At 36.5% G+C, this 12078-nt stretch overlaps 1 protein-coding gene across 7 annotated transcripts in view; it reads left to right on the plus strand.

Moving 5' to 3' along the window:
• Positions 1-12078, plus strand: part of LOC132904638 (uncharacterized) — a 394190-nt gene that overhangs the window by 177028 nt on the left and 205084 nt on the right. For all 7 annotated transcript variants that reach the window (XR_009657643.1, XM_060955304.1, XM_060955323.1 and 4 more), the window contains exon 4: positions 2850-3072. Coding sequence is in view for 6 of the 7 variants with exons in the window: in XM_060955304.1 (XP_060811287.1) it covers positions 2850-3072 (223 nt within the window). In the remaining variant the exon portion in view is untranslated. The remainder of the gene's footprint in view (positions 1-2849; positions 3073-12078) is intronic.

The raw sequence follows: 12078 nt of genomic DNA on the forward strand, positions 1-12078 counted from the left end.
CCGCGCGTTGCAATGCGTTGAAATGCACGTATAAAACTGGTGTAATGCATTAGGTGATGTCAGAGTGTTCTACAATATATTACAATCGCATCCGTGAGAATTAGGCCGTCGTTCACTGTTAAAAAGCTTTCCATAGGAAACGCTGGAAATAATTTGAAAATTAAATCGACAACATTGGAATTGTTATTTTAAAAAAAGAAATAAATAAATAAAAATAGAAATAGAATGAACTTGACACTTAATAAAAAAAGCAGGGGTGCACGTTTCATTTGACGACATATTAACACGTAAGTGCTCACAACTTTAAACTTTTTCTCAGCTGCAATGCAATAGAGTGAAGTGCTAGTTACGTAACTCATGGAACAGGTCCAACTTGACCTCAATCTCTAAAGTACACGAATTGGTACGCTTTACCTGATTAAAAAATGCGACCCTACTTAAGTTTGATGCTTTAACAAATTAACCTGTTACACAAGTTTAACCCGGAAAATTTAATATACGCAGTCCCTACTTCTTCTAGTCAAACTTTGAATTTCCTTTTCTAGCATGTTCCGTGAGTATAAATTTATTAAAATGTTATAACAAAAATGTGAAATATACAGAGGATGGTAATTTGAGATTACTATGGTACAAGATGATAATTGCTTAATAATTAATATCATCGTTTCTTCAAAATCTTCACCATTTTTTGTTAAAACAAGAATAACATGGTTATATAAGATGCATGAATTTATTGATTTTATTATTGTACAAATTTCATTCTGTCCTATTTCAATGGATAAATCATCGATTCTTTTTATAAGTTAACCACATGTATAAATTCTTATTTGATATGGCTTGCAAATAAGAATTTCAAAATTCCTTACAAATAAGAATCTAATGGATAAAATCAATTGGTTTTCGAGAATATTGTTTTCTTTATGTACCGCAGTTTTATTACAATTTTTGTAAAAACTTCAGACGATTAATGTTTATATAACATTTTCTTATCTACAGGTACTTAAAGGACATGTTGAAATAGCTTGGGCGTACGAAACTTCTCGCTCTGTATAATAAATTCAATGCTGATTCACAATTCTTTGCGAAGCTGTGTCTTCAATGAAATAAACAGGAAAATTAAACGAGTTCACTGACACGAGTGCAAATGACAGTTACAAAAATGTTATGAAACCCGTTGCTAATGAAACTCATTCGCTCGCAAGAAAGACGTTATGCGTTAATTCAGTAAAGTATCGCGTGCATTGCCGCGCCGGCGCAACGTTAGACCCAAAGTTGCGAAACATTTTTACTCGGTCGAGCTCACGTTACAGAAGGCAGAAAAAGCGAGAATTGCGTATGCACTGTCCTTTTAGTCATGATGTGCCGTGAGCGTCTGCCGTGAAAATTCAACTAGCGGTAATGTAATTTCCTCCCCGTGGTTTTTATCTCATCGACCAGAACGGCAGCGGTTTTAATCGTCGTCGCGACCGCATCAAGAAACCTTCCTCACGTAATCGAGGTTCTACGACCACTATACTCTCAACATATTTTTATTTAATATGAACTAATTTTGTTAATTAATTCTACCTATGTACACAGTCTCACGAAAGTATTCGAAGTTTGTAGATACTATTTATTTATTTTTATATATTATGCGTATTCTACGGAACGTATTAAAAAATTTGATTAGCATTGCTTTAAGACTGTTATGATTATATCGGTGAAGTGTAAAATCAATTTGGAGATACATTTAGAAATTATAAGATATTCAAGTTCAAGTATAATATATTTCATAAAGATCATCAAAGTGTTGAAATAGCTAACGATGCACTATATTAATAAACCTTAATATTCAATGGGATCATATTTAACACTTCAATATTACTTTGTTTTAACTATTCATACTGTATATTAATTTTTTATTAAATTTATGTTTGCAATAAATATCTTGTAATTTCTGTATATATCTTTAGATTGATTTGAAAACCAATGTAATAATGACAGTCGTGTCGCAATACGATGCTAGTGAGCGACAAACACGCACAATATATTCATAGAAGCTTTCTATAATAAGTGTTTAAATACTTTCGCGAGCTACTGAATACGGTTTCCATATCACCGATGAATCGGATTGCTCTTTTTCCCCATTACGCGTACGCAATATGTAAAATCAATAAGTGGGTCGTTTTGCATTTCAAATTCCCAATTGATAATCGTATCGTCTACTATCTTCTATTTGGTTTCCAAAGCAAGTACTTCGCAAATTTTCATTTACCAATTTGAATTTCAATGAGCCTCGAGTCAGCTAGCGGTCAGATTTATTCCCTTAAATTGGCGATTCAATTCTGGTCGAATACTTTTAGAGCTGTTGGCGCGTTTTCGCGGTTCGTTTGTTCTCTGCGAGGACAGAGACGAATAGAATATTAAATCATTGGAGATCATACGGGCGCAAAAGCGTACGTTCCGTTTTATCGGAAAACGGCAGGGAGAAGAATGCATCGCCGATGGACGATTAAACGCCAGTCGCTTTTTAATTTCGTTAGCCTGCAGTTTCGTCGATAAATGTACCGATTAAAAGCAGCTTTCACCTCGACGCGATCAATTCGATTCGCCTCGAAATTCTCGCCGCGTACGAATTATCCGTATTCACGTGCAAATTTACAATATCTCTTGTCCAAATTGGTTGCTCATTCGCTCGTGATTCATTGTTCGGACCACTCAGCTAACGATTTAAATTCCTCGTGAGGAGACTTTCACCGGAAACCTGCGGCTCCTTCTCTGTTAGCAGCTCTCGTTCTAGAATTTAGGTTGAAAACTCCATCTGGATTTGCAACCCTCTAACAGTGGCGCGTCTTTACCGACTGTTGCAGACAAATTCACCCCCTGTATGGGGAGAAAGCCGGGCTCCTAGGCTACTGCGACCCGCTCGGTAACGCAGAGAATTTTCCACCAGCCCCGAACATCGTCGTCGAGGGTGGCAGAATCGAGTTTGTCCGCCCCTCGCAGGATGGCACCACGACACCCCGTAGGAACACCATGTCTCGTGGCTCGCAGACCTTCAACGACGAGCCCGAGAAGTCTGACCCTGCGAAGGTAAGTGGATCCTCTTTCGTTTTCCATCAGTCGTTCAACTTGCACCCGCCCGTTTTTCACGCGATCGTTTGCTTAGACACTGTGTTTACACGACTCGTTCGGACTGGAGAACTCGGCCAACCGAGTGAACCACGACGGCATTGGTTAGTACTTATGAAAACCACCACCGAATTTTTACTTCTTTTTAAAAGGGCAAACAAAAGGAAGATGACGGAATCTCGGTTGAACAAATAGAAGTTGGTTAGACTGTAGTGCACATCCGCGTGTCTGTGAAACGGTTTCTTTGATTTGTCTTCGTATGTTACATGCTGCTCGAAATAAGCGAGGATCAGCTGTTTAAATGGCCTTTGTCGCTCGGTTAAGAGGCAAATATTTTAAGAGCTTCAAGAAGAGAAAAGAACTCGAGTTGTTTCGATGCATCGAAACAGTTGTTTCTTTGCCGATACTACGTTAGTTTTAACTCTTTCCAGCTGAGCTTGTTATATTATTTATCGAAGGATAAGATAAGCCACGGACCTGTCACGTCACTGGTTATAATTGTTAAATTGAATAAAATAATGCAGCCTTTTGATGAATTTTTTAACGAGATGCATATGAACATTACGTTAGAGTTTTCATTAACATTTTTTATTTTAATGTCACCGCTTGATAATGTTCGTATTAACGTTAGCAATGCTAACAATTCGTTTAATGTTTAAAGTCCATTAGCCGCCAGCCCGTGAAAGGGTTGAATACTGTGTAATCGTTAATTGATGTCGCGTCGGCGTTTCTTAATGCGGTCCAGTGCTGTTCGCAGCTTGACAAATCACATTTCTTCGACCCACTCAACCATGAATTCAGTTAGCTATGTTTTTGATGGGGTTGAAACGCGCGCTGATTTTTGTTGAACACCCTTAAACCCTTCATGTTGTATTCATTAGACGTAACCATAATGGAATAAGTCATAACGTGTGAAAATACTGTAACCATCGTCTAACGACAGCTTACCAACGCGCCTGAAATCAACGTAGCTCGTTAGTTTCTAGTCGAAATATCGCATTAAATCCTTCTGTCCTTTCTTTCATTATTAATGTTCTTTTAATTTCCAACTGACAACGCACGATAATTATATTACGCTTTCTACGTCTTAAAAAAAAAGCGGTATATTCATTAAATTTAAAATTCCTTTTCCGCTCCTTGATTATATGCTTCTACGTTTTCTCTTCTTTTCTTTCGTTTCCACTGTAAGCATCATATAGCTACGTATTTAGAATTATGAGCCATAATTTTCCTCTCGTCAGAAATGAGACATAATTTCTCTCTCACCAGAAGTTAGTCATAAAATTAGAAATGAGTAATGGGTATAACGTTTGCACTTATCTGTCATATTATGGGAATCTTATACTAAAAGAAACGATCCATATTTTATAAAATCATAATTAACAGAAAAGCCATGCTATTTCATATTCCATTCGATAAGAAAGTATGAAAATTCACACGATAATAGTTCAGACGGTTCGGACGCGTGATTTAACCCTCAAATTGCGCTGAGATTTCATTAATTGGCTATATAACTTTTCCAACTGACTTCATTTCAGCGCCACCATTTAACTTCGTTCGAAAAACAGTCACGTTTAATCAAATGATCTTGGAAACGTTGTCGCGGCCGCCGCAATTCGACTGGAAATTTTCACCCTGTTCTTTCTCGCCGTTCGAACGTCGCTCGAATCGGGGGAAAAGTGCGCGCAGATTCCTGCCGAACCCTTTAACCCTTCATGTTGTATTCATTAGACGTAATTGATTTTCTCGATAGGGCGTAGCGCAGGATTTCCATATTAAATTGGAGCGAGCAGCAGGCGACAGTGAACGTTCGCACCCGCTCGCGTCGATACGCGGCGATTATTCCGAAATTAACGACGTTTCGCGGCGTGTCGCGTTTTCGTCGCCGGCAATTCTAACGACTTATCCCTTTGCCTGTGCCCGTTTCTTCGTTTTTACGGCATTTAGGGTCGATTATAGCGAAAGCGAAGTTCTATTGTCGAATTCGTGTGAAAACTCTTTCTGGCGCTGTTAATTTTCTGCCATAGATGAAGCGTAGGAACCTATAATTGTGTACATAATTGTGAAAAAAGTAAAGTTGAAAATTTACACGATGTATATTCTCGCTGGAACATTTGGGACGTGCTAGGATTTAAAAATAAATAATGACATTAAGAAAATAAATATTTCATTCGTAGCATTCTTTTATTATCTCGAAGTTATAATTACTTATTTAAAGAGCACACGGAATAAACATGGCAAATCCACTTTTGATATAGTTGGAGAACCAGTTAAGTCGTTGATTCTTCTCTCTAGATGCATATTATTCAATTGGGTTAATTTTAACGAACTTAAGTCGACCTGGTCTCAAACGTATAATGTAAATTTATCGACATTCGTCTGATGTCATTCGTATGAGCTATTCAGAAACTACATTGATCGACTGCATAAATCGAGAAATACAGAAAAGCGATGATGTTGATACAAACATTGTTTTTTAAATTTACCTTAGAATTCACTATTACTTATGACATCTTCTTGCAATGAACGAGCCGTCCGTGTTTTTGATAATCGAATATTAATCTTGTACTTATGCAACGAACTTAGGAAATTCAGAAAAAGTTAATCATTTTGACTTCTGAGAAGCTCATATATTATGCTTTCAAATAAGCGACAGCCTTAATAGACCGTACATTCCACCTAATCGCCCAGAAACAATTTACAACGTTAGTTGCCTCTTTACGTTATTGATTCACGTTAGGTAATGCGGAAAAACAGCTTTAGATACGGTTGAAAGTATGATGAAATCCCTTTTACAGCGTGTTCGTTCGACCTTTAGCAGGCCCAGGGACACGTTTTCTGACAAAGTACGTATTAAACTTCTTCAAGGTGTCGTCACAGGGCATTTGCATGCGATTAATCAGTCAACTTTCTTCACCACACTCGCTCAACTGGACGAAGCAGCGTGTTAACTCGAGCTCTTTCTTCGAATTCTTTCTTTTATTATTAACACTACGATAGGGAAAATTAGGGGAACCTCGAATACTTTGGCACGGTCCTCTCTCTATACCAAACTAGGTGCAATTTCGTTTGACGCCATTGACGGGGTGCCTTTTAATTAAAGGGTGGTTGGACAAAAATTTAATTCCGGAATATTTAGAAGCTACCAGCTGCGATGTTATTAAGTTCCACGTACGACAGTATTAAAAGAGCTATCCATTTTTTTCGTGGTTATTATGGTAATTGTATCTACTTTAACTAACGTTCCTCAATTTCGATTATTTGATTCCAGTCTTTTTTTTTTTAAGCAGGGAAAGATTAATTAACGTTATCAGCTTCTTTGATTGATTCCTTGTTTTCGTGATACGACGATAATGCTCGTAAAAATGATTCTAACTTCCTGAACTGTATAATTATTCAGATTATTAATTCATTTTTGATCTCGTTTCGTTATAGCTCAATGTGGATACGAACGCAATTAGGGCGACTGGTCAAGTATTTGGTACAAATTCGTATTTATATAATCCACCGAAATAATTCGTTTCTTTCACGCGAGCAATCAGTTCTTTGATCGACTTCAACGAAAGCCTCTACAGAGCGGAATCCAACGGTCGCGTACAACGCTCTTTCAATTCGCCTACACGTAGGATCCCATGGAAATTCGTGATGGAAATGAGTGCATTACGGCGGCGGCGAAAGACTTTTTACGCGGTTTCCACGTAGCCTAGCCGGCTGGAATTATTCGAAGGTTTTTTGCGGCCGAGCGAATTAATTTTAATTACGAACACTCCGCGGCTCGCGGTCAAATAAAAGGGTAATAAAATATAGGGATAAAATAGTGGCGCAACTGAAATTCATGCGTCCGTGGAATACTTTCGGTTTACTTTTATATTATTTCGTAATTACCGCCGCCTCCATTAACTCGAATTTCGACCAACTCTCGCCAACACTCGTGCAATTATACCGAATAATCCTTTGCACTCTACTGTGTGTCTATTTCATGTATCTTTTTATTTAATCCGGTCACAGTGTGATACGTTATAAGATATTGCGAGATTTTTCAAATTTAATATCCTTCTCTTACTATATCGCACGATTCTAAACGAATTTACAGCAAAATCCGTGGTTTGGTGATACAATAGAGTTTGTCGATTTGAATAACAATTTCCCCCTGCGTGATTAATCGTACATTATAAAATACACTTAAAAGTAGAAAGAAACGAATTTATACAAATTATAAAACCGTACATTTTGAGAAGGAAAATAAATAACTAGTAATTACTCGTGTGCAAATTCAACTGGTACATCTAATGAAAATGTCAATTTAAGATTGCACATAAGAGTTAAACAAGGTTGTGGAAGGAATGAATAATTTGGTGGAGCAAAGTGGAGGCCTTTGGACGCGATGCGTATTGACGTGTCTAGCGGCTTGATGGCACGCGCCTGTGTGCCGCCGTTACGAATAATAATTAATCGCGGCAGGAGAGTTGATTAAGGTCCTATTCATTGAGTGGGGACGTTATAAATCACAGTGGACAGTACTTAGATTGTTCCTATGCGAGGTCTATACAGCGCGCGTTGCGTAGTTGCGCAAGTGAAATTTCGTGACGTAGCTTTTGTCGAACAGCTGTTCGGCGACTTTTCGGCTCTATATAAACCGGAGAAAGTATGCGAACATGAGTTCCAAGTTAACGACTTTTGTATTTTTAAAAGAAGATTAGGCCCTACTTTTATTATACATCATATTTGTGACTTTCTTAAATCTTTAAATTTTGATATCTCTTGACGAGTAGAATTAAAAAATAGTAATATTATAAAGCGAGAAAATTAAAATAATCATACGTATATACATTTTTGAATGATTTTTACTTCGAGAACTATATTTTTAAGCGAGAAATTAAGACTGAACAAAATGACAGATTCGTTGAGTAATTCTCTTTTTTACGATGAATAATCCCACCGAGTGATTTTGGTTGGAAAATACGAGTGATACATGTTAACAGGGAAGAGACGAGTTATTATATTTATAGACGGTTTAATTTCCTAAATGCAAGTGTCCATTACGCGAAACAGAGACCGACGTTTTTCGCGAAAATGTTTTCAGGAAATTAAATAAACTGAAACGCGAACATTGGAAGGAAACACACGAGCCGGTTCAATAACGATAAAATCTTTTCGGTGAATCGGTACAAATTGACATTCGTATCTGACACTGGTATCTAGGTACCGCTTGGCGAATCGACCAGCTACGAAACAGCCAGTCGAGCTTGCAGCCCCAGGAACAGGCTAAAAAAGATTTTAATAGCTCTTCTAATTTATGTTAATTTTCGGCCTGAAACTTTTTACCTCGTTCAATTCAATTAGTTCCGCTCTTTGATTACTGTAATTAACATATTCTATGGGCGTTCAGGTTTCCTCGGGGAGGATTCATGAAAATGTACCCACGGCATGGTGGACTTTCGACACAGCCCCAACGTTTCCATGTTTATTGAAATTTCTTCCTGTAAAATTTAAACCTGCAGTTTTTATGCCAACATTGTAGCCCCTATATGAATCTCTCAAAAGCCAATTTCCTTTTATCAATTTCTCAGTTTTATTACATAATCGTAAGATTAATGTTCATTTCTTGAAATAAATCACTTATTTCCATGAATTCATTTATCACTAGAAAATGACACAAGTAACAGTAAATTACAAGGTAAACATAGAATATAAAAAGCAGCATTTGCGACATTATTACCATGCAGCTGATAAATATTCCTTCTGAACGACTTATATACGTACAAATCTATGAGCAAACGTTATAAAAACCTCAACCCGCGTGAAAGTATTTTGTTAAAGGAATTAAATAATTTTTCACTAAATGAATTTTCGAAAATTAATCTTCCAAAGTTATCTTGTCGAACTTGCAATTAGACTTTACAACAAAATTGATTTCAAGAAACAGATGTTCCATTAAATAGGTTGGTCTGTGTTTAAGACATCGTTCTATTTAAAGTAGTTTGTACCACGAGAAATCTTCATAACGTAACTTAAATATCACAGATCCCTTAGTTATATAAATAGCTTCATTAAAAAAAAAAATCAAATACAATTTTGTGATATCCAAAATCTTTATATTCATAGTATCAAATCATGTAATTATAGAGCAGTGGTTTTTCTTCACAATAGATAGTCCGTTTTATCCAGTTTAACGAAAACTTGGTCGAAGATACCATCGACCGGAAACGAAATTAGCAGGGTATCTGGTTGGCGGTGATTCAATAGGATCGACGGGTCACGTAGAAAGAATTCGAGATAAAGTTCGTGCAATCGAGTACGGAAGTTTTCTAGGCACTGAGAAGTGGTTCTTCTACTTCTGCAACGAAGAAACAGGCATAACTGATTGCCGATGCAACTTTTCTCGGTGATTCTTTGTTTCGTGGTGTTAACAAGAAAAATGTTTAGAAGTAAAATGTTCGTAACATCTTTGAAGGCACAATAAAGGCGTAACGTGACTTACATGTTTCCTCGCGTGAAACTACAAAGCTGTTCCGGCTACAGCAACAAGGAAAATAACGAGTGATCAAAGCGAAACGATCCATAGAGCGTGTCAGCTATTAAACAGAAGCTTGGTTTCTTCCTTGAGAGAAATTTTGTTTATTTATGACGAACCATTGGCAGAAGTAACTGCTTCGTTTACGGGTGAAATAGAAGAGTTTCGTTTATACCTCGCGATATTTTGTAATAGTTTTAATCGATACATTTTCCAGAAAGTGTTTTATAACATCACAGGGCAGGCAAATATTTTATTAATTGTTAGAATAATTAAATAGAACGAGTAATTATTTTGAGTAATTCAAATATGACGTGATAAATACATGAGAATACGTTGATTGAATGAGAGTGTAATTAACCTGTTGACCGGAGAAGACGAGTTAATTTCTCGCTGGAAATTGCCAATTTATTGGATATAATAATTTATTTATCGCATACCTTCTTACGTGTCGTTTCATTTCTCTTAGAAATAACTTGCGTCGTATTTATACTTCAAGAATTTATTACAAGATTATATCTTGAGGATCAAAGTTTCTATAATCGTGCGATTATAGACATTTTCAATTGAGGAATGACTCGAATAACAAGTTGAAACTGGCGTATCTTTTCTACAGGTAGTTTCAGAAAAGGTATTCGAAAATTAGGTTAGGACAAATTCTTACCCACAAAGAGGTCATAGTGACCAGGATCTGATAATATCCGGATATCCCGGGTAAAACTGTCCATATCTGGGTGACGTTAACCCTAGCCGCAGGTTATCTGTGGCATCATTAATCGAAAGGATTTTCTTTGGACTTATCCATTGTTATCGCGAGACGTATAAGATTTTAAAAGGCTCAGAGTAGACGCGAACAGAGAGAGCAAAGAATAAGTACCAACATAAAGATATGGCACGTGACAAATTGCTGTTGGGTGCTTCAGATTTCGTGAAAGATATTCGTTTCTTTACGATCTCTTCAAATTCGATCGTCTCTTCTTTGTTAATATTCTTATCTTGCATTTCTACTTGATTATCGATAATACTTGATAAATTACAGCCTTGAAACTTTTGTGACTAATTATAATGAAACAAATCTAAGATGAATCTTATTTCTATTTGAAAGATATTATGGCCAATATAGAAAACAATTATTAAAATTTCCCAACAAAAGCACTGCAGAGTATACAAATTTTCCAACAAACATTCTAACATTCGCTATTAATATTTTTTATTAATCTCGCGTTCGTGAGTGATTGTTTTGCGAAAAATTATATGCCAAGAAAGCGTGAAATAATTTCTTTTGTTTCTCAGAGCCCTCACATTTGACGAAGTTAAGTTGAACAGAGTAGTTTAACGATAGAATAGAATTGGTAGAAAGGAGGAGCAATTCGCCCTCGGAAATTTGGACGAATTCTCTTCCTGATGGACACTCTCATATTGTGTTTCGGATAGGAGAAAACGTAGCTTGAACGACGGGAGCAATAATCGCTGTCGATACGATTGCATCCCCGTGTCAAAGTTCTATGGCTAAGTGCAGCTGTCTGTTTCGATGTCGAAGATACTTGACATGGAGGATATTGTACCATAGTACGGAATTATCGTCGTTTCTGTTTAAATCGTACGTAATTTCCAGTATATCAGGGAGTGGTGCGTCCAGGTATTAGAGTATAACAATGAAACATACGTCTCTTTAATTAGACACGGTAAATCCTTTGTCCTGTTAACATACTTCAAAACAATTCAACGTATTGTACCTTTAAGCAGTTAGTTGTTTTTCACGAGTATACTCGCCATCGCTTACTTTTGGCGACACATTTTAGGCACACACTTCTCAAAGTTTTCAAAGAAGTCGAAACAGCTAACTGGTTAACAGCTGGAAATATCGTCTATCGAAATATGATTTTCATTTGTGGAAGATATCCGTGGAACGGTTTGGAATTCTTTTACGTCATAAAAGTAGAATTTACATTTGTGTTTTAAAATTCTCCTTGTTGCAACAATTTTATTTATGAAGTAACATTAAAAAACACTTAATACCTATAATACTTCCAAGAAATGTACGTCATCTACTTATTAGACTGCGGCTGTTCATGCATTTATGGGGAATTTATACGTGCAAAAATACACAGGATGTATTTAATATGTAAAGTATACGTAACAGTAGTTAGAAGATGAAGCAAACATGAATTTAGATTCTATGTTGTTAGTCGTATATATATAAATATATCTTGTTTGCATAATAAAGTTTTTATAAAATTGAACAAATCTACTCATTATCAATCGCAAAAGAACTAAATTCGCTTGTCTCGATAAATCCGGTTTAATAAAGCTAGCATTCCTTTCCACTTTTTCAGTAATTTCTTCTGCGTTCCATTAAACATCAACGACAAAATCTAATAGTCACTGGCGATCGTTATTTTTAGAAGCAAAGCAACGATATACACATGCTCGACGAATCAGTTTCATCGAGT

This window comes from Bombus pascuorum, chromosome 1, assembly GCF_905332965.1.
Source record: "Bombus pascuorum chromosome 1, iyBomPasc1.1, whole genome shotgun sequence".
Classification (NCBI taxonomy): Eukaryota; Metazoa; Arthropoda; class Insecta; order Hymenoptera; family Apidae; genus Bombus; species Bombus pascuorum.